The 27,191-nt window shown below is 39.5% G+C and overlaps 1 protein-coding gene across 2 annotated transcripts in view; it reads left to right on the top strand.

The window, feature by feature from the left end:
* Positions 1 to 27,191, top strand: part of SUMF1 (sulfatase modifying factor 1) — a 125,507-nt gene that overhangs the window by 7,705 nt on the left and 90,611 nt on the right. Inside the window, exons 2-3 of one of the 2 annotated variants that reach the window (XM_049862509.1) lie at positions 9,219 to 9,392; positions 12,625 to 12,699. In XM_049862509.1, the coding sequence (XP_049718466.1) occupies positions 9,219 to 9,392; positions 12,625 to 12,699 (249 nt within the window). The remainder of the gene's footprint in view (positions 1 to 9,218; positions 9,393 to 12,624; positions 12,700 to 27,191) is intronic. The other variant, XM_049862510.1, reaches the window with a different exon arrangement.

The raw sequence follows: 27,191 nt of genomic DNA, 5'->3' as shown, positions 1-27,191 counted from the left end.
AACGGCTATACCATTTTGCATTCCCACCAGTTTCCCCGCGTTCTCACTTACGTTTGTTATTTATTTGTTTTTATTTTAGCTATCCTAGTCGGAGTGAAATGGTATCTCATTGTGCTTTTGATTAGCATCTCTCTGGTGGCTAATGTTGTTGAGCATCTCTTTGTGTGTTTGGTGGACATTTGAATGTCCTCTTTGGTAAAATGTCTGTTCATGTGATTTGCCCATTTTATGATTGGGTTATTTGTCTTTTTCTTGTTAAGTTGTTGAAGTTTTATATGTATTTTGGTTATTAGGTTCTTATCAGATATGTGGTTTCCAAAGATACCTGTCAGTAGCTTGTCTTTTCACTTTTTTGGTAGTCTTTTGATGAACAAAAGTATTTAATTTTTATGAGGTCCCATTTATTTATTTTGTCTTTTGCTGTTTGTGCTTTAGTTATTACATTAGATAATCCCCTGTTAAAAGCTGGGCCTGATGGCATTACACTGCATTTTCTTCTAAGAGTTTTATGGCTTTAATTTAAGGACATTTATGTCCTTAATCCATTTTGAGTTTGTTTTTGTGTACGGTGTGACGCTTGAACTCTGTTTTCTGCATGTGGAAATCCAGCTTTCTTAACATCATTTATTGAAGAAGGATATACCACGTTTCGTTTATCCATTTGTCAGTTGCTGGACACTTGTTTTATTTCCACTTTTTGGCTATTATGAATAATACTGCTGTGAATGTTTGTATACACATTTTTTTAAAAAAATTTATTGTGCTTTAAGTGAGAGTTTACAAATCTAGTCAGTCTCTCATACAAAAATTTATGTACATCTTGCTATATACTCCCAATTGCTCTCTCCCTAATGAGACAGCACACTCCTCTCTACCCCCTATTTTCGTGTCCAGCCAGCTTCTGACCCCCTCTGCCTTCTCATCTCCCCTTCAGACAGGAGATGGCAACATAGTCTCCTCTGCCTACTTGATCCAAGAAGCTTACTCCTTACCATTATCATTTTCTATCCTGTAGTCCAGTCCGATCCCTGTGTGAAGAGTTGGCTTTGAGAATGGTTCCTGTCTTGGGCTAACAGAAGGTCTGGGAACCATGACCACGGGGGTTCTTCTAGCCTCAGTCAGACCATTAAGTCTGGTTTTTTTACGAGAATTTGGAGTCTGCATCCCACTGTTCTCCTGCTCCCTCAGGGTTCTCTGTTGTGTTCCTTGTCAGAGCAGTCACTGGTTGTAGCCAGGCACCGTCTAGTTCTTCTTTTCTTAGCCTGATATAGTCTCTGGTTTATGTGGCCCTTTCTGTCTCTTGGGCTCATAATTACCTTGTGTCATTGGTGTTCTTCATTCTCCTTTGGTCCAGGTGGGTTGAGACCAATTGATGCATCTTAGATGGCTGCTTGCCGGTGTTCAAGACCCCAGACAAGGCTGTAATCTTTATGGGAGCAGACTGCCACTCTCCAAAGTGGGGTGCAGAATGTTTTCTTAATAGGTTTTATTTTGCCAGTTTACCTAGATGTCCCCTGAAACCATGGTCCCCAAACCCCCGCCCCTGCTACGCTGGCCTTCGAAGCATTCAGTTTATAAAGAAAACGTCTTTGCTTTTGGTTTAGTCCGGTTGTGCTGACCTCTCCTGTGTTGTGTGTTGTCTTTCCCTTCACCTAAAGTAGTTCTTGTCTACCATCTAATTAGTGAATACCCATCTCCCTCCCTCCCTCTCCGCTCTCATAACCATCAAAGAATATTTTCTTCTCTGTTTAAACTATTTCTCGAGCTCTTATAATAGTGGTCTCATACAATGTTTGTCCTTTTGCAATTGACTAAAATCACTAAGCGTAATGCCTTCCAGATTCCTCCATGTTATGAAATGTTTCATGGATTTATCATTGTTCTTTATTGATGCATAGTGTTCCATTGTGTAAATATACCGTAATTTATTTCTCCATTTCTCTGTTGATGGGCACTTTGCTTGTTTCCATCTTTTTGCTATCGGAAACAATGCTGCAGTGAACGTGGGTGTGCATATATCTGTTTGTGTAAAGGCTCTTATCTCTCTAGGATACATTCCAAGGAATGAGATTGCTGGATTGTATGGTAGTTCTATTTCTAGCTTTTTAAGGAAGTGCCAAATCCATTTCCAAAGTGATTGTACCATTTTACATTCCCACCAGCAGTATAAGTGTTCCAGTCTCTCCACAGCCTCTCTAACATTTGTTATTTTGTAGTTTTTGGATTAATGCCAGCCTTTTTTGTTGGATTGAGATGAAATCTCATTGTTGTTTTGATTTGCATTTCTCTCGGAATTGACTCGACGGCACTGGGAATGGCTAATGATCGTGAGCATTTCCTCAGGTATCTGTTAGCTACCTGAATGTCTTCTTTAGTGAAGTGCCTGTTCATATTCTTCGCCCATTTCTTAGTTGGGTTATTTGTCTTTTTGCAGTTGAGCTTTTGCAGTATCATGTAGATTTTAGAGAACAGATGCTGATCAGAAATGTCATAGCTAAAAACTTTTTCCCAGTTTGTAGGTAATCTTTTTACTCTTTTGGTGAAGTCTTTGGATGAGCATAGGTGTTTGATTTTTAGGAGCTCCCAGTTATCTAGTTTCTCTTCTGGTATTAGTGCATTGTTAGTAATGTTTTGTATACTGTTTATGCCATGTATTAGGGCTCCTAACATTGTCCCTATTTTTTTTCCTTGATCTTTATCGTTTTAGATTTTATATTTAGGTCTTTGATCCATTTTGAGTTAGTTTTTGTGCATGGTGTGAAGCATGGGTCTTCTTTCATTTTTTTGCAGATGGATATCCAGTTATGCCAGCACCTTTTGTTAAAGAGACTGTCTTTTCCCCATTTAACTGTCTTGGGGCCTTTGTCAAATATCAGCTGCTCATATGTGGATGGATTTATGTCTGGATTCTCAATTCTGTTCCATTGATCTATGTATCTGTTGTTGTACCAGTACCAGGCTGTTTTGACTGCTATGGCCGTATAATAGGTTCTAAAATCAGGAAGAGTAAGGCCTCCCACTTTGTTCTTCTTTTTCATTAATGCTTCACTTATCTGGGGCCTCTTTCCCTTCCATATGAAGTTGGTGATTTGTTTCTCCATCTCATTAAAGAATGTCGTTGGAATTTGGATTGGAATTGCATTAAATGTATAGATTGCTTTTGGTAGAAAAGACATTTTTAAGATGTTAAGTCTTCCCATCCATGAGCAAGGTATGTTTTTCCAGTTATGTAGGTCTCTTTTAGTTTCTTACACTAATGTCTTGTGGTTTTCTTTATACAGGTCTTTTACCTGTCTGGTAAGATTTATTCCTAAGTATTTTATCTTCTTGGGTGCTACTGTAAATGGTATTGATTTGGTGATTTCCTCTTCGATGTTCTTTTTGTTGGTGTAGAGGAATCCAACTGATTTTCATATGTTTATCTTGTATCCTGATGCTCTGCTGAACTCTTCTATTAGTTTCAGTAGTTTTCTTGAGGGTTCTTTAGGGTTTTCTGTGTATAAGATCATGTCATCTGCAAATAGAGATACTTTTACTTCTTCCTTGCTAGTCTGGATGCCGTTTATTTCTTTATTCAGCCTAATTGCTCTGGCTAGGACCTCCAGCACAATGTTGAATAAGAGTGGTGGTAAAGGGCATCCATGTCTGGTTCCCGATCTCAATGGGAATGCTTTCAGGCTCTCCATTTAGGATGATGTTGGCTGTTGGCTTTGCATAAATGTCCTTTATTATGTTGAGGTATTTTCCTTCTATTCCTATTTTGCTGAGAGTTTTTATCATGAATGGGTGTTGAACTTTGTCAAATGCCTTTTCTGCACAATTGATAAGACCACGTGGTTATTGTCTGTTGTTTTATTTATATAATGGATTACACTGATTGTTTTTCTAATGTTGAACCATCCCTACATATCCAGAATGAATCCCACTTGGTCACAGTGAATTATTTTTTGATATGTTGTTGAATTCTATTGGCTAGAATTTTGTTGAGGATTTTTACATCTAAGTTCATGAGGGATATAGGTCTGTTATTTTCTTTTTCTGTGGTGTTTTTACCTGATTTTGGTATCAGGGATATGCTGGCTTCATAGAATGAGTTTGGGAGTATTCTGTCCTTTTCTGTGCTCTGAAATACCTTTAGTAGTAGTGGTGTTAACTTTTCTCTGAAAGTTTGGTAGAACTCTCCAGTGAAGCTATCTGGGCCAGGGCTTTTTTTTGTTGGGAGTTTTAAAATTACCTTTTCAATCTCTTCTTTTGTTATGGGTGTCTTTAGTTGTTCTACCTCTTTGTGTTAGTTTAGGTAGGTAGCATGTTTCTAAAAATTCATCAATTATTTCTAGGTTTTCAAATTTGTTAGAGTACACTTTTTTGCAGTAATCTGATATGATTATTTTAATTTCAGTTGGGCCTGTTGTGATATCGTCCGTCTCACTTCTTATTGGAGTTATTTGCTTCCTCTCCTGTTTTTCTTTTGTCAGTTTGGCCAACAGTGTATTAATTTTGTAGATTTTTTCAAAGAACCAGCTTTTGGTCTTGTTAATTCTTTCGGTTGTTTTTCTGTTCTCTATGTCATTTAATTCTGCTCTAGTTTTTATTATTTGCTTACTCCTGGTGCCTGAGGGTTTCTATTGTTGCTCTCTTTCTATTAAGTTGTAAGGATAATTCTTTGATTTTGGCCCTTTCCTCTTTTTGTATGTGTGCATTTTTGGATATAAATTGAACTGTGAGCACTGCTTTCGCTGTGTACCAAAGGTTCTGATAGGAAGTGTTTTCATTCTCATTGGATTCTATGAATTTCTTTATTCCATTCTTCATGTCTTCTATAACCCAGTTATTTTTCAGCAGGGTGTAATTCAGTTTCCAAGTGATTTCTTTTCCCTGCTTTTTCTGTTATTGAGTTCTGCTTTTATGGCCTTATGGTCAGAGAAGATGCTTTGTAATATTTCGATGTTTTGAATTCTGCTAAGGCTTGCTTTATGACCTAATTTGTGGCCTAGTGTAGAGAATGTTCTATGTGCACTGGAAAAGAAAGTATACTTGGCTGCTGTTGGGTGGAGTGTTCTGTATATGTCTGTGAGGTCAAGTTGGTTGATTGTGGCATTTAGATCTTCTGTGTCTTTATTGAGCTTCTTTCTGGATGTCCTGTCCTTCACCAAACGCGGTCTCCAACTATAATTGTGGAGCTGTCTATCTCACTTTTGAGTGCTCTTGAAGTTTGTTTTATGTATCTTGCAGCCCTGTCATTGGGTGCATAAATATTTAATATGGTTATATCCTCATGGTATATTGCCCCTTTAATCACTATATAATGTCTTTCCTTATCCTTTGTGGTAGGTTTAACTTTAAAGCCTATTTTGTCAGAAATTAATATTGCCACTCCTGCTCTTATTTGATTGTTGTTTGCTTGATATATTTTTTTCCATCCTTTGGGTTTTAGTTTGTTTGTGTCTCTAAGTCTAATGTGTGTCTCTTTTAGGCAGCATATACATGGATAGTGTTTTTTTAATCGGTTCTGCCACTCTCTGTCTCTTTGCTGGTGCATTTAGTCCATTTACATTCAGGGTAATTATGGATAGTTATGAGTTTAGTTCTGTCATTTTGATGTCTTTTTTTGTGTGTTGTTGACAGTTTCTTTTTCCCAGTTAATTTTTTTGTGTTGAGTAGTTTATATATTGTCTTTTCTTCTTACTTGTTGTTTATTGATTTTTGTTTCTGGTGAGTCTCTTTTTTTTTCTTTTATTTTGATGAGTAGGATCGTTAGACTCGTTTGTGGTTACCTTAATATATACCCCTATTTTTCTAAGTTTAAACCTAACTTTTATTTCTTTATGTCACCTTGTCTTCCTCTCCATATGAAAGACCTATTTCTTGGTCCCTATTTATTATTTTAATGTTGTCTTCTTTTACATAATGACATCGCTGTTTCCCTGTTCTGAGCCTTTTTTTATCTTTACTTATTTTTGTGATTTCCCTATTTGGGCTGACATCTGGTTGCTCTGTCCTGTGTTCTAGTCTTGGATTGATCTGATGTTATCGATTTTCTAACCAGAGAACTTCCTTTAGTATTTTGTGTAGCTTTGGTTTGGTTTTTACAAATTCCATAACCTTCTGTTTATCTGGAAATATTGTAATTTCGCCTTCATATTTGAGTGACAGTTTTGCTGGCTATATGATTCTTGGCTGGCAATTTTTTTCCTTCAAAGCTTCATATGTGTCATCCCATTGCCTTTTTGCCTGCATGGTTTCTACCGAGTAGTCTGAGCTTCTTGTTGTTGCTCCTTTGTAGGTGACTTCTTGTTTATCCCTGGCTGCTTTAAAAATTTTCTCTTTATCTTTGGTTTTGGCAAGCTTGATTTTAATATGTCTTGGCGACTTTCTTTTAAGATCTACCTTATGTGGAGTTCGATGAGCCTCTTGGATAGATATCTTCTCATCTTTCACGATATCAGGGAAGTTTTCTGCCAACAAATCTTCAACAATTCTCTGTATTTTCTGTTATGCCTCCCTGTTCTGGTATCGCAGTCACTTGTGGGTTATTTCTCTTGATAGAGTCCCAAATAATTCTTAAGGTTTCTTCATTTTTTAAAATTCGTTTATAATTTAAGTTCTTTATGATTTTTCTTCAAATATATTGGTACCAAGTGCTTTGTCTTCAAGTTCACCAGTTCTGCCTCCCACTTGCTCAGTTCTGCTCCTCTGACTTTTTATTGAGTTGTCTAATTCTGAAATTTTATTGTTAATCTCCTGAATTCTGATTATTGTCTATGGATTCTTGCAGCTTATTAAATTTTTCATTATATTCCTGGATAACCTTTTTAGTTTCTTCAACAGCTTTATTTGTGTGTTCTTTGGCTTGTTCTGCATATTGCCTGATCTCCTTCCTGATGCCTTGAAGAGTTCTGTACATTAATCTTTTGTATTCTGCATGTGGTAATTCCAGGAAGTCACCTTCATCCAGAAGTTCCCTTGATTCTTTGTTTTGAGAGCTTGTTGAAGTGATCATGGTCTGCTTCTTTATGTGATTTGATATTGACTCTTGTCTCTGAGCCATCTGGAAGTTATTAGTTTATTTTATGTTTGCTTACTGTAGCCTAGCTTCTTGCTTTGTTTTGTTTTGACATGCCCAAATAGGTTGCTTCAGTGAATTAGCTAGATTATTTTTGCCTTTGAAGTTCTAACATCATGAAGGCTAGCGCTGTTATTAGGTATATGAACCTAGGAGTCCATTCACTTTTCTTGTGTGGATTCAGCTCAGGTGTCCAGGTAGTTGGTCATCACGTGTGTGGTACAGGCTCTGTCCTACAGTCTTTGAGGAGCAGGGGTGATTGGTGTAGGTACAGGTATTTGGTTGCTGCAAGGGGTCATGCTCTGAACAAGGTAGGGGGCTGACAACTGTCCCCTGTGAAGAAAGTGCATCCCTGTTCCCTAGAGTGCACAGGTGGGTGGGTTTTGCAGATGGACCATGGGCGCCCATTGCTTTTGGTTGTAAGGACTAGGAGGTACCAGTTATCCTTGGACCCCTGTCACGGGGGCTGGGTAGACCTGAGAGGAGCCACCAGTCCTTAGGCCCCTGATGTGAGCGGGTGAGGGTCCTGTTCAATAGGCAGAGCGGTGTCAGGCATCAAACACCCACCTCTCCACTGCACAGCTGATTCAGTTGCATTCTGCCAACAAGGGCCTATTCTCTTGAAATAGTCCTGCACAGGTCTATGTAGGGGAGAAAGGTATTCAAAGTCCACAGACCATTTATGGCTGGACAGGAGCTGCTTCTGTCCTGAGCTCTCCAGGTAGATAATCTTTTCTCCCAATTTTGAATTTATTCCTTCTCCGAGTCCTGGTGAATGGCTCAGGGTGCTCAGCAGGGTCTATCTCAGGCCCAGAGAAATCGACAGCCACCACTGAAGCTGGCTTGGGGGCTAGCCCAAACTGTTGGGGGCTAGGGGAGCAGTAAAATATATGCAAGTACTTGGGTTTTGCCAAGAGCACCGTTCTCTGGTTCTGGAGGTCTGAGTAGGCTTTGTGGCTGGCTGTCTGTCCCTGAGGAAACTGTGGCCGGAACTGTACTGCCAGCCTGCTGCAGTCATTCCTGGGAATGGTGCCTGAGGGTTCCTGGTGATTCAGGTCTGGCACCTCCTGTCCGCTTCTGAACCCTTTCTCCCTCCCTCTGCCGCTCAGTCCATTTTCTAATTTTGGCTTTGATGTTCAGGGCTCCTAGCTTGTCGTAAACATGATTGTTTCACTTGTTTTTTCAGGTCTTTGTTGTACGAGGGATCACTGTAAGTGTCTGACTACTCCGCCATCTTGGCCCCGCCTTGTGTACAGGTTTTTGAGTATATACTTTCGAGTGGAATTGCTGGGTCATATGGTAACTGTGCTTAGCTGTTTGAAGAATTGCCAGATTGTTTTTCAAGGTACCTGTACCTTTTACACTCCCCCCAGCAATGTATAAGGGTTCTAATTTCTCCATATCCTCACTGACACTTGTTATCATTCATACTTTTTGTTAGAGCCATCCTAGTGAGTGTGAAGTGGTATCTCATTGTGGTTTCAGCTTGCATTTCTCTGCTGACTAATAATGTAGAGCATGGTCTATGTTTGTAACTGAGATTTTCAGTGTGCTCTTGAGACCCTGTGCTCAGTGCTGGCGACACAGCTTTGAACAAGGCAGCCACTGTCCTCTTGGACTTTAGAGTTCATTTCAGAAGGTAGATACTATACAAGAAATTGCAAGTAGGATTTTCATAAGGAGTTATAGAGGACATGGTCCCCTGGTAACATTTTTAGGTTTTTTATTTCAGTAACTTAAGGCTTTTCCATTATCACTGGAGGCCAAAATTCATTCGGTGGGTATCTAAAAATATTATATATGGCATTTTTATATTTTAACAATACCTCAAAAGAAACAGGTGTATATTAAAGGAAAAAAATTACAAAAATGTGTAAAGAAAAAAGTGGAACATTCTCCTTGACTTTCCACTCGAGCCCTTAGCAGTTTGTTGTGTATTATCCCAGACCCGTTTCCATGCATGCACAGATTTGTATCATGTAGAGAGTTTGGACTGAACAAATTACTTTGCTAATAATTTTTCATTTCTTTTCATGACTAGTGATTTTACTAATTGTACAGAGATTTCTGAAGGATGGTGGGTCTTTACTGACTATTGCCAGGCACTTTCCGTGGTCAATCCCCTTTGACTGTGATGTTTCACTTTTCACTGCAGATGGTTCGCATCCCTGCCGGAGTATTCACAATGGGCACAGATGATCCTCAGATCAAGCAGGACGGGGAAGCACCTGCCCGAAGAGTCATGATTGATGCCTTTTACATGGATGCCTATGAAGTCAGTAATGCTGAATTTGAGAAGTTTGTGAACTCAACAGGCTATTTGACAGAGGTAATGGAGTTGGGGTGGGGAGGGAGAACTTGTTCCTTTTTAGAACTTTTAATAGTGCTTTATTAATAGCTAACATTGATTGACGTCTTTTTGCTATGTGCCTAGCACTGTACTGAGCACTTTAATCCAAAAGCAACCCCACGAGGCAGGTTATGTTTCAGGTAGGAAGCTGAGGATTTGAAAGGTGATTTTCCCCACGTCACAGAGCTAGTCTGTCAAGCTGGCATTCAGACCTAGCCAGTTTGACCCCAAAACCCACATTCTTAACCCTTATTTCATCGTGTGTTAATGCTGTTAAGTGCTAGGGAGTGTCACTGTTCAGTAACGCTTTTTGAGATAAGAGCTAGTATGTAAAGAAAGGCGACTTTTCCTTCTCAGTAAATTGCAACTTGGTCGTTCAGAAGCATTTACTTCCTGGGTGATAAAAGCAGAAGTGTGGCTTTTTCATTTTTGTGGTTTTATCTCAGTGCCTTGATGACTCTAATAATAAGCTCTCTGGTCGCAGTTCCAGGCCTTATCGTATGACTATGGTCATTGAATCACAAAGCCAGGTTCTGAAAGTGAATATTTGTCCTAAATGGGAATAGGAAGAGGGAAGCTTTCTCGTTTCTGTAAGTTTCTGAAATAACACTTGTTTTGTAGGCTGCCAGTTTTCTCTCACCAAAAGACTTCACCCCTGCCTTCAGTTTGTGGAGTCCTTGTTCTTTTTGTTCCATAAGGTTACTCGTACCAAGTTCCTTAATAGTCTACTCACAGTCTGAAGAGGAGTTCTAAGGGAAGAAGGCTTCCCTCAGATAAGCGTTTTCTATGATCATTAAATAGAATAAACAGAATTTATGAGTCCATGAACATGGGTGGGGAGAAAATTTCATCTTGAGTTTTACTAATCTGTAACTGAAATGCACCATTTCCTTTAGTTATAAACACAGACAAGAAAGCATAGTAACAGTAGCAGTACCTATAACTTTGTCACCAGTAGAAATCACAAATGTTTTTCTATCACATTATTGTTGTTGCAGATACCTGGAAATATTATTTACATTCATCCCCACTTTGAAATTATGATAATCATTAGATTTTCTGCGAGACCTTATCATGTTAATAAAGAGCGTATATTTGAGCACATGTATAACTATAGCATATATTTGTTTTATTAATATTTCGATAGAACTGATTCTCTGTATTCAGATTCCTTTGTAATCCTATTTATTTTATACATTTAAACATCCATTCAGAAAAGGGGTTCATAAGCTTCACCATACTGTCAAAGGAGTCTGGGGCACAAAAAGGGCTAAAGAACCCCTGCCTTGGACCAAAAGAATTCGTCATTATTTTATGGCACTTAATAGCTTTTTTCTGTCTCTCCAGCTTCATTTTACATGACACCCCTATTCTTACTATGTTCTAGCTCTGCTGTTCTTGTTTTTAGTCCTTGAAGCTTGACACTCTTTCCAGCCTTGGGGCCTTGGCCCATATTTTCCTCTCTGCTTGGAATTTTCTACCATCTTCCCGGTCCCATTTTTTGGATAGCTGTCTCCTTCTCACTCTTCAGTCATCTCAGCTTAAATGTCATCTTCCCTGAGAGGCTTCCCCTGCCTACTCTATCCAAAAGAAGCCGTTCTTGACACTCTACTGTACAGGGTGAAGTAAAATTGTAATTATTTTCTTCTTTTCTTTGTTTGACTTGTTTTTTGTTTGTGTGCCTGCACGTAAGTGCTGTAAAGAGTGGGACCACGCCTTTCTAAAATTCACCTGTATCACCTAAAGCCAGGCACATGTTCATGTGATCCATGTTTGGTGAATGAAGGAATGGCTTAAGTACTTGGGCATAGTGACCATAAGGTAATACAGGAAGAAGAGTAGCAGTGAAGAAAAGATGATGACCTCTGTTTTGGACAAAGAGTTTGAGGTGCTTTGAGGCCTGAAGTAGGTACCTAGAAGGCAGTTAAGGAGCCCGATCCAAAGAAGGTGGTTAATCAGAGGCGCGCAGCCACTAACTAAAAGGTCGGCAATTCAAACTCACCCAGCCGTTCTGTGGGAGAAAGACCTGGTCGTCTGCTTCTGTAAAGATCACAGCCAGGAAGACCCTGTGGGGCAGTTCCTACTCTGTCACATGGGGTCACTGTGAGTTGAAATCGACTCAAAAGCGCCCAAGAACAACAACAAGAAGTAGGCAGTTAATTTTATCCAGTGAGGACGGGAGTGGACACGGAGATCATCGAGTCACTTGAGGTGCTGGTGGTAAAGTGATCGAAACGGGTTGTTGAGTAGTAGATCAGTATATCTCAAAGTGTATTTCTCACACCGCCTGTATTTGAGTCGTCAGCTATACTGTTTACATGTGTGTTTTCCTCAGCTTTATCCCAGACCCTCAGAATCAGAATCTTTGGTGTCAGAGGTAGGAATCTAGTTTTCACAAGCCGGCCAGGTGACCTTATCTGTACAGAGCTTGAGAGCCGCTGGTTTAGAGTAAGAAGAGCAGAGAGCCAAGAGCAGAGCTCTGGGGAGCAATACTGTTGTAGAGACTGGAAGAAGGCCCCATGTATTTCAGGAGACAAGTAGGAACCACCAGAGACATGTAAGAGGAAAACTAGAAGAGCAGTGTCCCAGAGTCATGGAGACCAAGAGACTAGGGTGGGTGTTTCCAGAATGGGGTCATATGCAACCAAATGGATGACAATTTGAGACACTAATATTAAATAATGTCATCAAAATACAAGCTTCTGTCTGATGCTTGAATTGGCCACTTGAAGTTTATAAGTGCAGCTGACACCTTAGTGGAGCCAGAGTATGTCAGAATATCAGCAAACAGTGCCATTTAATTCTTGTAGCTAAATTTCCGGAGCAGAACAAAAGGCAGAGCTTAATTACCTGATCTCACGTATAAAGGGTACATTATTTTTTCCAAAGTCATTTATAATACTTCGGTATATGTGAGTCTATCAGCACTAGGAAAAAAAAAAAAAAAAATCAGCAGGAACAATCACGTGCTCAAAAGCTAATCTCTTCCTGTCTGCATTCTTACCAGCTAAATGAGTCTTAAATAAAATTGGTCTCCGTGAGTAACGTGGACTTGTTTTTAAAAGGCAAGTCAAATGTTTTTAAGTCATTTCTGAATCCTCTGGGAAGGCATAAGAGAAGCTTAAATTCTAGAAGTGTTCAAGGAAAATGGCACATGTGAAATGTGTGATTACAACCCTCTCTGGATTTTTATTTCCTTCCTTCCTCATAGGCTGAGAAGTTTGGTGACTCCTTTGTCTTTGAAGGCATGTTGAGTGAGGAAGTGAAGACTGATATCCAACAGGCAGTAAGTAATGTTTAAACAGGCTCTTGTATTCCTCTGGGATTGACTGGAAAGAGTTTGAGTGAAAAATCCAAATACAGGTGGCACCCTCCTCTCCCCCAATACCTAACTGTTCCCTTGCTGTACATTTGCTCAGAATAATAGCCCCATAGAACACAGCACCATATGGTGAGGAAATAGGCCAAGTCCAGGGTGGCACCTGAAGAAATGTTGGGTCTGACTTGAGCTTTTGTCTTGTGTAGCTGAGGAACACATTATGTTGCTATGTATGGCTCAGCTGAGCTCTATACACTTCTGGGTTTCTTTCTATTTAAATAGCCATTTCTAGAATAGAGGATTAAATGTGTTTTTGTTTTTGTTTTTTTTTTACTTCTATTCTTAAAGTCGTAATCTTATCTGGTGCTGTTGTCTACTAGAGCTTCATAGAGAAGATCCAGGGGTGTGAATTAGGTGTGTTTCTCTCAGAAATCATGGTAACAGTGGACTGGGTTTCCATAAACACTTACGTGGTGAGTGGAACTAAGGTTTCCTTTGCCCAGACATTTTAGCAGGTTTGTGTTCAGGTATGTGTTTGTATACGTGTCTCATGAAGGGACAAAAAAAAAGTAAGAACAAGGGAAAGAGTGCAGGTAAGCTGGGAAGTTGAGGGTTCACAAATCCAAGAGGGCAGAGAATGCGAAGAGGTAGAAGATAGTGCAAGAGGAAACGAAATGGGTCTCAAGGGAGACTGATTAAAATAGAGCCATTAAAGGCCAAGGAGCCCAACCCTGGTCTTCCTTTTGTATACAAATTCCCTTTCCCGTTCCTGCCTGTTACCTCATCTTTATATGTTGGTGGCACTCTGTTCCCTTGGGCGAGTAGCAATGCCAGAAATATTAAAGTCCCGGCTCACGCATTTTCTCTTCAAACTAATTTAAGGAAACTTGGGAGGAAAAGAAGAGGTAAAAAAGACTTGGTTGCAAATCATGACAGGAGAATCAGGCCACTTTTTTGTGTGTGTGTTTTAGATAAACATCTAAAAAACGTGGCTGAGCTCCATTCGGATTTTACAAGTTTTTATTCTGTCATCTGATATCTTTTTTTTTTTTTTTTAAGGGCTTTGAGGTCAGATCAGGTTGGTCTCGATGACCCAGCTACTCGGGACATGGTGCCTTGTTTTAAGATGGGGATTTCAGATCAGGGAGGGCACTTGCACTTATCTTTGTAATTTGTGCTTTCAGATGGAGGACCTCTTGTCACTTGAAAGCCTCCAAACACGTTAGACGTAAAGGCCGAGGCAGATGATTGCTAGACTGAGAAGGTGCCCTGTAAAGTACACGGTGAAGCGTGTGCGTGCGTCACTAGGATAAGGACAGGCAGCTCTTAACCAGAGCATGGTGTTGCTTACTTGCTTAAATGCACATAATGGAAAAACAAACCTTTTAAGTGTGTTTAGAAAAGGGTGGAATAAATAAAATGAATCTGTTGATGATCTGGGAGAGCTCAGTTTTTGTTTTTCCATCCCCTCTTTAGGCCTGACTTGCGCTCATGCACCAAAACTTTTTTAACCCATCATTTCCAGAAGTGTAGGATGTGAGATGGTCCACGAGACTCCCTTAAGTGACGCAGGAGATGATTCTAGGATAAGCATAAGATAACAGTGAATCACAAAGTGAGGAAGTGGTTCCCTTTTCAGGTCTTCAAGACTTAAGTCAAGAAGAAGGCCTCATTTGGTGCCAGCTTGTCATTAATAGCCTCCAACATTTGCTAGTCTCCTTTTTAAAACAGAGACCAGGCCTCAGGACTTTCTTCAGGCTGCAGTAACTAGCCAAGATTTAATAATATTTATTTTCATGTAATTTTTAAGAAATTAATAGGCTTTATTTAAAAAAAAATAGGTTTTTACAGAAAAATTGTTCAGAAAGTCCAGAGGTCCCATATGCCCCCTCCCTTTTCCCCTATTATTCATATCTTGCATTAATGTGGTACATTTATTACAATTGATGAGCCAATACATTATTATTAGCTGAAGTGCACAGTTTACATTAAGGCTCGCCCTTTGGGTTGTCCAGTTCTGTAGGTTTTGACAAATGCATGATGTCACGGATGTATCCTTACAGTACTATGCCCTTAAAATGCCCTGTGCTCCACCTCTTCATTCCTCTTCCGTTTCCCCACCTGTCTTAGTTATCTAGTGCTGCTGTAACAAAAATACCACAAATGGGTGGCTTCAACAAGGAGAAATTTATTTCCCTACAGTTTAGGAGCCTGGAAGTCCAAATTTAGGACATTGGCTCTAGGCAAAGGCTTCCTCTCACTGTTGACTCTGAGGGAAGGTCCTCATTTTCAGCTTCTGTTCCTCAGAGATCTTCCGGTGGCCTAGCCATCTGTCTTTCCCTCTCTCTGCTTGCTTCTCTGTGTCTGATCTACTCATTTTATATCTCAGGCGATTGGCTTCAGATGTACCCTATGCTCATGAGGTTAGTTAACATAACAAAGACACCTCTATTCCCAAATGGGATTGCGTGCACAAGTATAGGGGTTAGAATTTACAACACATATTTTGGGGCGACACAGTTCAGTCTGTAACACCAACCTGCCCCAGTCCTTAGCAAACGTTCATTTTTTTTCTTTCTATAGCTTTTCATTTTTCATAATGTCATATAGTTGGAATTATACAGTATGTGGTCTTTTCAGACTGAATTCTTTCACTTAGCAATGTGAATTTAAGGGTTCTTTGTGTCTTTGTGGCTCGATAGCTCGTTTTTGTTTATCACTGAATAACACTGCATTGTATGGATGTACCTTGGTTTTTTATTCATTCACCTGTCGAAGGACATCTTTGTTGCTTCCAATTTTTGCCAGTTATGAATAAGCTGCTGTCATTACTCGTGCACATGGTTTTGTATGGACTTAAGTTTTTAACACGTTTGGATAAATACCAAGGAATGTGATTGCTGAGTCCTGTGGTAGGACTATGCTTAGTTTTGTAAGAAATTGCCCAAGTGCCTTCTAAAAGATCTGTACCGTTTTGCGTTCCCATCAGCAGTGAATGAGAGTTCCTGTTGCTCCATGTCCTTGCTGGCATCTGGTGTTGTTGGTGTTTTGGATTTCAGCCATTCTAGTCGGTATGGTTAAGAGCTACTGCTGCTAACCAAAAGGTTGGCAGTTTGAACCCACCAGCAACTCCTTGGAAACCCTACGGGACAGTTCTACTCTGTCCTGTAGGGTCCTTATGAGTCAGAATTGACTCAAGGGAAGTGGAGTTTTTTTTTTTTTTAATTGTAGTAACCCACTCACCCACTGCTGTTGAGTCGATAATTGTAGTAGGTGTATAGAAACCCTGGTGGCAAAGTGGTTAAAGCGCTCAGATGCCAATTGAAAGGTTGGTGGTTCAAACCCACTGACTGCTCCATGGGAGAAAGATGTGGCAGTCTGCTTCCGTAAAGATTACAGCACTGGAAACCCTATGGGGCAGTTCCGTTCTATGGGATAGGAAGTGTGCTGTGCTCTTTGAGCCTTTGCTAGAATGCTGAGTTGGTATCTTATTGTTTTAATTTGCAATCCCTAATGACGTATGATGTTGAGCATTTTTTCTTAGGCTTGTTTGCCATTCATATGTTTTCTTTAGTAGGTATCTGTTCAGATCTTTTACCTGTTTTGTAATTGGATGGTTTGTTTTCTTTTTTTTTTTTAATTGTACTTTATATGAAGGTTTACAGAACAAACTAGTTTCTCATTAAACAGTATACATATTGTTTCATGACATTGGTTAACAGCCCCGCAACATGTGAGCACTCTCCCTTCTCAACCTTGGGTTCCCTATTAGCAGCTTTCCTATCTCCTCCTGCCTTCTTGTCCTTGACCCTGGGCTGGTACGCCCTTTAGTCTCATTTTGTTTTATGGGCCTGTCTAATCTTTGGCTGAAGGGTGAACCTCAGGAGTGACTTCATTACTGAGCTAAAAGGGTATCTGGGGGCCACACTCTCGTGGTTTCTCCAGCCTCTATCAGGCCAGTAAGTCTGGTCTTTTTTTGTGAGTTAGAATGTTGTTCTACATTTTTCTCTATCTGTGTCTGGGACCCTCTGTTGTGATCCATGTCAGAGCAGTCAGTGGTAGCTGGGCACCATCTGGTTGTACTGGACTCAGTCTGGTAGAGGTTGTGGTAGATGTGGTCCATTAGTCCTTTGGACTAAGCTTTCCCTTCTATCTTTAGTTTTCTTCATTCTTCCTTGCTCCTGAAGGGGTGAGACCAGTGAGTATCTTAGATGGCTGCTCACAGACTTTTAAGACCCCTGACACTACTCATCAAAGTAGAATGTAGAACATTTTCTTTATAAACTGTGTGTCAGTTGAATTAGATGTTCCCTGAGACCATGGTCCCCACAGCCCTCAGTCTAGCAGTTCAGTCCCATAGGGAGTTTGGATGTGTCTATGGAGCTTCCATGACCTTGCCTTGTACAAGCCGTGCTGGCTTCCCCAGTATTGTGTACTGTCTTACTCTTCACCAAAGTTACCAATTATCTATTGTCTATTTAGTGTTTTTCCATAGCCACATCTCCTCTCCCTCGTAACCATCAAAGTTTTTTTTTTTTTTTTGTATGTAAACCTTTTCATGAATTTTTATAGTAATAGTCTCATACAATATTGGTCCTTTTGTGATTGACTTATTTCACTTGGAAACCCTGGTGGTGTGGTTAAGAGCTGTGGCTGCTAATCAAAGTGTCAGCAGTTTGAATCCACCAGGCTCTCCTTGGAAACCCTATGGGGCAGTTCTACTCTGTCCTGTAGGGTTGCTGTGAGTCAGAATTGGCTCAAGGGCAACAGATTTTTTTTTTTAATTTCACTCAGCATGATGCCCTGCAGATTCATTCATGTTGTGAGGTGCTTCACAGTTTCATCATTGTTCTTTATCGTTGTGTAGTACTCCATTGTATGTATGTACCATAGTTTACTCATCTGATTTTTTTAATTTCTTTTTTTAAATTGTGTTTTAGGTGAAAGTTTACAGCTCTAGTTAGTTTGTCATACAAAAATTTATGTACACGTTGTTATGTGACCCTAGTTGCTATCCCTATAATGTAACCGCACATTCCTCCTTTCCATCCCAGATTTCCTGTGTCCATTCAACCAGCTCCTATCCCTTTCTGCCTTCTCATCTCACCTCCAGACAGGAGCTGCCCGTTTAGTCTCATGTATCTACTTGAACTAAGAACCATACTCTTCACAAGTATCATTTTATGTCTTATAGTCCAATCTATTCTTTGTCTGAAGGGTTGGCTTCGGGAATGGTTTTAGTTCTCCGGTTAACAGAGTCTGGGGACCATGTCTTCTGGGATTCCTCTAGTCCCAGTCAGACTATAACGTCTGGTCTTTTTACTAGAATTTGAGTCCTGCATCCCACTTTTTTCCTGCTCTGTCAAGGACTTTCTGTTGTTTTCTCTGTCAGGGTGGTCATTGGTGGTAGCTGGGCACCATCTAGTTCTTCTGGTCTCAGGTTGATGGAGTCTTTGGTTTATGTGGCCCTTTCTGTCTCTTGGGCTAATCTTTTCCTTGTGTCTTTGGTGTTCTTCATTCTCCTTTGTTCCTGGTAGGTTGGGACCAATTGATGTATCTTAGATGGCTGCTTACTAGCTTTTAAGACCCCAGATGCCACTCACCAAAGTGGGATGCAGAACATTTTCTAAATGAACTTTGTTAGGCCACTTGACCTAGATGTCCCCTGAAACCATGGTCCCCAGACCCTAGTCCCAGCTGCACTGTCCCTCAAAGTGTGTGGTTATATTCAGGAAACTTTTTAGCTTTTGTTTTAGTCCAGTTGTCCTGACTTCCCCTGTATCACGTGTTGCCCTTCCCTTCAGCTAATTCTTGTCTACTATCTAGTTAGTGAATTCCTCTCTCCCTCCCTGTCCACCCTCATAACCATCAAAGAATGTTTTCTTCTGTGTTTAGACCTTTTCTTCAGTTCTTATAATAGTGATCTCATACAGTATTTGTCCTTTTGCAGCCAACTCATTTCACTTAGCATAATGCCCTCCAGACTCATTCATGTCATGAGATGTTTTGCAGATTCATCATTGTTCTTTGTCATTGCATAGTATTCCGTTGTGTGAATATACCATAATTTGTTTATCCATTTGTCAGTTGATGGACGCCTAGGTTGCTTCTATCTAGTGCTGCAGTGCATATGGGTGTGCATGTATTTGTGAGATGGCTCTTATTTGTCTAGAATATATTCCAAGGAGGGAGATTGCTGGATCATGTGGAACTTCTATTTCTAGCTTTTTAAGGAAATGCCAAATCAATTTCCAAAGTGGTTATACAATTTTACATTCCCACCAGCAGTTTGTAAGTGTTCTGGTCTCTCCAGAACCTCTCCAACATTTATTATTTTGTTTTTGATTAATGCTAGCCTCGTTGGGGTGAGATGGTATCTCATTGTGGTTTGATTTGCATTTCCCTAATGGCTAATGATTGCGAGCATTTCCTCATGTGACTGTTAGCTGCTTGAATGTTTTCTTTGATGAAGTGCCTGTTCATTTCCTTTGCCCATTTTTAATCGGGTTATTTGTATTTTTGTTATAGAGGTGTTGGATTTTCCTGCAGATTTTAGAAATGAGACCTTTGCCGGATTTGTAGTAGCCAAAATTTCTTTTTCCCAATCTGCAGTTTCTCCTTTTTCTCCTTTGGTGAAGTCTTTTGATGAGCATAAGTGTTTAATTTTTAAAAGATCCTAGTTATCTAGCTTGTCTTCTGGGGTTTTGTGTGTTGTTGGTTGTGGTTTGTATCCTGTTAATACCATGTATTAGGGCCTCTAACATTGATCTTGTTTTTTTTTCTTCTTTGATCTTTATAATTTTTGGCTTTATATTTAGGCCTTTGGTCCATTTTGAATTAGTTTCTGTGTATGGTGTCAGGTATGGGTCTTGTTTCGCTTTTTTGCAGATAGACATCCCATTTTGCCAGCACCATTTTTTAAAGAGACTATCTTTTCCCTTTTTGATGGACTTTGAGCCCTTGTCAAAGAATAGGTGACCGTAGGTGGGTGGATTTATATCTGGGTTCTCATTTCAGTTCCATTGGTCAATATATCTGTCGTTGTACCAGTACCAGGCTGTTTTGACTACCGTAGCTGTATAGTAGGTTCTCAGGGCAGGTAGTGTGAGTCCTCCTACTCTATTTTTCTTCAGTAGTGCTTTCCTCTCCGGGGCTTCTTCCCTTTCCGTGTAAAGTTAATGATTAGTTTTTCCATCTCTTTAAGGAATGCTACTGGTATTTGGATTAGAATTGCATTGTGTTTGTAAATTACTTTGGGTAGAATTGTCACTTTCACAATGTTGAGTCGATCTATCCATGAGCATGGTATTTTTTCCATTTAAGTAGATCTCTTTTGTTTTTTTGCTGTAGCATTTTGTAGTTCTCTTTGTATATGTCCTTTACATCCCTGGTTAGATTTATTCCCAAGTATTTTTTTAGGGGCTATTATAAATGGTATTGTTTTCCTGATTTCATTGTTCTCTGTATTGGTGTATAGGAATCCAGCTGATTTTTGTATGTTTATCTCATATCCCGCTACTCTGTTGAATCTTTCTATTAGTTCCAGTAGTTTTCTTGTGGAGCCTTTTGGGTGTTCTGTGTATAGTATCATATCATCCGCTAATATGGACAGTTTAACGTCCTCATTATTGTCTTAGTCATCTAGTGCTGGTATAATAGTAATATCACAAGTGGTTGGTTTTAACAAAGAGAAATTTATTTCCTCACAGTAAAGTAGGCTAAAAGTCCAAATTCAGGGCATCAGCTCCGGGGGAAGGCTTTCTTTCTCTGTTGGCCTTCTCATCGATCTTCCCCTAGACTAGGAGCTTCTCTGCACAGGGACCCTGTGTCCAAACGATGCAGTCTATTCCAAGCACTGCTTTCTTGGTGGTATGAGGTTCCCACCTCTCTGCTTGCTTCCCTTTCCTTTTATCTCTTGTGAGATAAAAAGTGGTGCAGGCCACAGCCCAGGAAAACTCCCTTTACATTGGATCAGGAGTATGACCTTAGTAAGGGTATTACAATCCCACGCTAATCCTCTTTAATGTAAAATTATGATCACAAAATGGAGGACAACCACACAATACTGGGACTCATGGCTCAGCCAAATTGATATACAGATTTTTAGGGGAACATAATTCAACCCATGTCAGTTACTAATTTGGATGCCCTTTATAGACTTTTTCTTGCTTTGTTGCTCTTACTAGGACTTCCAGCCCAGTGTTAAATAGGAGTGGTGATAAAGGGCATCCTTGTCTTGTTCCTTTTCTCAAGGGGAATGTTTTCAGCCTCTTTCTGTTAAGAATGATGTTTGTTGTTGGTTTCATATAGATGCCCTTTATTGAGTTTCCCTTCTTTACCTATTTTGTTGAGAGTTTTTATCAGGAATGGGTGTTGGACTTAGTCAAATGCCTTTTCTGTGTTGATCGAGATGATCATATGATTGTTTTCATTTATTATGTGGTGGATTATGTTGGTTGATTTTCTAAGGTCAAACCATCATTGCATACCTGGTATGAATCCTACTTGGTCATGGTGTATTATTTTATTGATAAGATGTTGGATTCTATTGGCTAGAATTTTGTTGAGAATTTTTGCATCTATATTCATGAGAGATAATGGTTTGCAATTTTCTTTTCTGTGGTGTCTTTGCCTCTTTTTGGTATCGGGGTTATGCTATGGCTGCTAACCAAAAGGTCAGCAGTCAGAATCCACCAGCTGCTCCTTGGGAACCCTATGAGGCAGCTCTATTCTGTTCTGTATGGTCTCTATGAGTTGGAATCGACTCGACAGCAAAGAGTTTGTTTTGTTTTTGGTTACTAATGATATGAATTTTCATTAAAAAAAAATCTTTTTGTTGTAAAATAAAATATAAATACAGAAAATCACACAAAACAAATGTATAGCTTATGAATTATGCTAAGGTGAACATGCTTATAACCATCACCCAGGTCAGGAAGTAGAACTTTGCTGTCTACCCCCAGAAGCCCTGTCCATGTGCCACATTCTAATCACCACCCTTTCCACTCCCTGATGTGGCCACTGTCTTGCCTTTTAAAGTAGGCACACTTCCTTGAATTTCTTTGTAGTATTATCACCCAGGTGTCCATTCCAAGACTACTGTATCTTGCTTATTAAAAAAAAAAATGTATCTTTTAAGATTCTTTTAATCTACAGGCTTCCTTTCCATTCCCTTGCCCGCCCTTCCTCCTCCTCCCCCTTTTTTTCCTTGGCAATTTATCTATTGAAATAGCCGGGGGATATCACCTGTAGATCTTCCATTCTGGATTTTGCTGATGGCCCTCTCATGGTGCAGTTTACCTGTTCTCTATCCTCTTGGTTTCCTGAAAATTGGTAACTGCGTCCACAGGCTTGATTGGGCTTGTTTTTGAACTCTATGGCAAGACATTAGATAGTGGTGTGTTCTTTTATCAGGACACGCCTAATGTCAGCTTCTCCCTCTTTTTCTGATGTTAGCAGCTGTTAATATTCAGGGCCTAGATCCATTAATCCATTGGGGGTTGTAAGATGATAATCTAATAGTTCTTGTTCATTTATTAATTGAGATTCTTTTATAAAGCGTGGTTCTCAATCATTGGTCCTGTTCATATAGGAAAGGCAGGATAAGTGCTTGATTCTCTACGAGCTTTTTTTTTTTTAATTTAATTGTGCTTTAGATGAAGGTTTATAGCTCAAGTTTCTCGTTCAAAAATTTATGCACATATTTTTTTGTGACATTGGTTGTAATCCCACAATGGGACAGCACAATCCTCCTGTCCACCCTAGGTTCCCTGTGTCCATTTGTCCATTTCTGTCCCTTTCTGCCTTGTCTTGGTTTTGGGCAAGAGTTGCCCGTTTGGTCTCATGTATTTGATTGAACTAAGAAGTATGTTTGTCACAGATGTTATTGTTTGTTTTATAGGCCTGTCTTATCTTTGTCTGAAAAGTGGGCTTTGGAAATGGTTTCAATTCTGAGTTAGCAGAGTGTCTGGGAGCCATAATCTTGGGGGTTCCTCCAGTCTCTGTCAGACCAGTAGTAGGTCTAGTCATTTTCTGTGAATTTGAATTTTGTTCCATATTTTTCTTCCACTTTGTCTGGGACTCTGTTGTGATCCCTGTCAGAGTGGTTGGTTGTGGTAGCCAGGTATAATCTAGTTCTTCTGAGCTCAGGCTGGTGGTGGCTCTGCTTCATGTGGTCCTTTAGTCCTTTGGACTAATATTTTCCTTGTGTCTTTGGTCTTCTTCATTCTCTTTTGCCCTGAACGTGATGGGGCAAATCAATGTATCTTAGATGGCCGCTCACAACCTTTTAAGACCCCAGCCACTTCTCACCGAAGTAGATATAGAACAATTTCTTTATGAAATGTTATGCCAATTGACCTAGATGTTCTCTGAGACTATGGTTCCCAGTCTTTAGCTCCAGCAACTTGGTCCTTCAAGGTGTTTGGTTGTATCTAGGCCCCTTCTATGAATTTGTTGTGGTCAAATTGTGCTGACTTTTCCTATATTGTATGTTGTCTTTCCCTTCACCAAAGTTGACACTTGTCTAATACCTATCTACTAGCTTTTAAGGTAATAAATTGATTCCTTACTATCCTCCAAAGTTGACCAGTTGGGTTTATTTATTTATTTATTTATTTTAAGTTGTAGGTTCATGTGCAGTTGTAAGAAATAGTACAGAGAGATCCTGTTGTATTCTTCACTCATTTTCCCCTGATGGTGATATCTTGCACAACCATAGTACAGTACCACAACCAGGAAATTGACAGTTGATATAATCCACTGACTTCTGATTTAACCAGTTTTATGTGCATTCATGTGTGTGTGTTTAGTTTTAGATAATTTTATCACAAGTGTGTCACAAGTGTAGATTTGTATAGTTCCAGAGTTTTAAAAAATATCTTCATGAACTCATGGATTTAAACATATTTTATTGATTTTATTTACTTGAGATCCTGGTTCTTTTTAGAGGCCAAAGTTTTCTTTGGGCAGTGGGGACCTTTTCAAGTTCTTGTGAGTTTTGTTTTCTCCCTCTTTTTTTTTTTTAACAGCTTTATTGAAATATAATTTACATACCATAAAACTTACTATTCTAAGTGTATAATTCAATGGTTTTTTTGTATATATTTGTATAGAGTTGTACAACCATTACCTAAATCTGATTTTAGAACATTTCCTTCACTCCAAAAAGAAACCGTGTGCCCATCTGCAGTCACTGTATACTCCTATCCCCAGCCTTAGGTGACTGTCCTGAGTCCTTTTCAAGTGACCCTAAGTTTTTCATTGCTTTGCTGTCTCTAATGAGAAGATCTTCCCCAAAGGCCTGGAAGAAATAATTTCTCTAAGAAGCCCTGGCTTCTTTGAGTAGAAAATAGTATTTCAAGTACACTGTGTAGGTTCTAGGTGTGCTCATGGCTATTAAGTTGGTCATTGTTTCTAGAGCTTTTAGTGGGCAGAGTTAAGACACAGAGCTCCACATCCAGGGATTTTTTTTTTCCTTTAATATCCATTGATCTTTCTAGAATATATCTTGGTGTTGGTCTTCATCTGTATCAGTGTTCTGAGTTAATGGGGTGTGTACTCAATATTGAGTTTCAAATTGTTGTGTCAAAAAAAATTTTTTTTTAAAAAAATCTCAGGGACTTTCAGGGATTTTTTTTTTTTTGGCGGGGAGATTGGAACTCTTATTTTTTATATCTTTTTTTTAATTTGCTTTACGTGAAAGGTTACAGCCCAAGTTAATTTCTTATACAAAAATTTATATACATATTGTTATGTGACATTAGTTACAGTCCCTGTGATGTGACAGCACACTCCCACTTTTCACCCCGGGTTTCGTGTGTCCATTCAACCAGTTCTTGTCCCTTCCTGCCTTCTCATCCTGCCTATCTATGGACAGGAGCTGCTCAATTGGTCTTGTGTACCTGTTTGAGCTAGGAAGCACACTCTTAACGAGTACTATTTTATGTTTTATAGTCCAGTCTAATCTTTGTCTGAAGAGTGGGCTTCGGGAAAGGTTTAGTTCTGGGTTAACAGAGCATTTGGGGGCCATGGCCTCCGAGGTTCCTCCAGTCTCAGTCAAACCATTAAGTCTGGTCTTTTTATGTGAATTTGAGTTCTGCTTCACACTTTTATCCTGCTCTGTCAGGGATTCTGTTGTGTTCCCTGTGAGGGCGGTCATTGGTGGTAGCCGGGCACCATCTAGTTCTGGTCCCTGGCTCATGGACTCTCTGGTTTTTGTGGCCCCTTTTGTTTCTTGGGCTGATATTTTCCTGTGTCTTTGATGTTCTTCATTCTCTTTTGGTCCAAGTGGGTTGAGACCAATTGATGCATCTTAGACAGCCGCTTGCAAGCTTTTCAGACCCCAGATGCCACTCACCAAAGGGATGCAGAACATTTTCTTAATAAACTTTATTATGCCAGTTGACCTAGATGTCTGCTGAAACCATGGCCCCAAGACCCTAGCCCCAGCTACTCTGTTCCGCAAAGTGGTCGTGTTCAAGAAATGTGTTAGCTTTTGGTTTAGTCCAGTTGTGCTGACTTCCCCTGGGGTATTGTGTGTTGTCCTTCCCTTTACCTAAGATAATTCTTGTCTACTGTCTAGTTAGTGAATTTCCATCTCCCTCCTTCCCCCATCCTTGTAACCATCAAAGAATGTCTTCTGTGTTTAAACCTTTTCTTGAGTTCTTACGATAGTGATCTCATACATTTGCCCTTTTGCAACTGACCAATTTCACTCAACTAATGCCCTCCAGATTCATCCGTGTTGTGAGATGTTTCACAAATTCATCATTATTCTTTATCATTGTATAGTATTCCATTGTGTGTATCTACCATAATTTGTTTATCCATTCGTCTGTTGATGGGCACCTAGGTTGTTTCCATTTTTTGCTATTGTGAACAGTGCTGCAGTGAACATGGGTGTATATATATCTATTCGTGTGACAGCTCTTATTTCTCTAGGATATATTCCAAGGAGTGAGATTGCTGGATCATATGGAACTTCTATTTCTAGCTTTTTAGGGAACTGCTAAATCAATTTCCAAAGTGCTTGTACCATTTTACATTCCCAACAGCAGTATATAAGTGTTCCAGTCTTTTCACAACCTCTCCAACACTTACTATTTTGTGTTTTTTGGATTAGTGCCAGCCTTGTTGGGGTGAGATGGTATCTCATTGTAGTTTTGGTTTTTATTTCTCTAGTGGCTAATGATTGTGAGCATTTCCTCATATACCTGTTAGCTGCCTGAATGTCTTTTTTGGTGAAGTGGGATGTTTTCTCATATTAGAGTTTTGTTTTTTTCTTCAGGATGTCTTAATAAATTTGTTTGTAGGATCATTTTTCTCCCATCTTCAGTGTTTATTACTTTTCTTGTGAATCATTTTTATCTTTTTTTGTTTTTCATTTTTAAATTTTTCTACTTTTTCACCTTCTGTCTCTTAAGTAATCTTGTGTTCATTTCCGAAATGACTTGTTCTTTTATTTTCATTAGTTTATTGACTTTTGTATCTCATTTGAGTTTTGCTGATTCTGATTTACAGGCAGTCCCTTACTTACGATGTGTTCCAGTTACTATGAACTGCACTTATGACTGTTTTTTTATGATTTGTGTATTTTTTTATGTATGTATTAAAATATGTCTGTAAGTTTATGTGTAATGTTTCCAACCCCCAAAGACAAAGATTGAATTTATAAAGATACTGATAGTAAAAGGCAATAATAATGAAAACTAAAAAAAAAAAAGAGGTGTTTGACTTACGTCAGAACTGACTTTGAATGGAGTCCTCAGAACGAAACCCTGTTGTAAGTCAGGAACTACCTGTATTTTGTCATATCCTGTCTTGTTTTCATTTCTTAATGCTGTTTACCTCATTTGAAACTGTATATTGCAATGATTTTTTTTGTGTACACCCCTCTGGTGTGATTTCTTATCTGTAGGAATGTTCTATGTGTTCTTCTTTGTGTTTTCTTTTTCTTACAATAACTTTGTAGTGGATTTGACCTCCAGTCGTTTTAATGTGAGCTCAGTTTTTCTGAACCATTGGAAGGACGCATGGTTCAGGGTAGTGTTTCCAACTTCACAGAACCGCCTCTTCATTTGTACGCATGTAGTGTTCACAAACATGGCCTCTTGCTTCCTGAGTTTCAAGAGATCACAGGGCCAGACTGCTCCAGAGCCTCGACACTTTTTTGCCTTGGGCCCTTTATTGCATGCTCTTTGTTGGAGTTGGCAAAATTCCATACACGTTCAGCTGCCGTTCTCAGACTCTCTGTCTGCTTTCCATTGATACCTGTTGGCTGCTTTGGGATTTTCCTTTTTGCAGGTCTGATGCCCTTTTGCTTTCTTCTGCTATCTCCTCTGTCTGGTCCTGGGTATCAAGCAGGTTGTATGGCTATTGGTGGTTTGTCCTCACCTGCTTTTATTCTAGCTTTGGTGATGATACCTTGTCACATAGATTTGTTGTGCACATTGTTCTTG

This window comes from Elephas maximus, chromosome 20, assembly GCF_024166365.1.
Source record: "Elephas maximus indicus isolate mEleMax1 chromosome 20, mEleMax1 primary haplotype, whole genome shotgun sequence".
In the NCBI taxonomy this organism is placed as follows: Eukaryota; Metazoa; Chordata; class Mammalia; order Proboscidea; family Elephantidae; genus Elephas; species Elephas maximus.
This window is presented reverse-complemented; position numbering and strand designations above follow the sequence as displayed.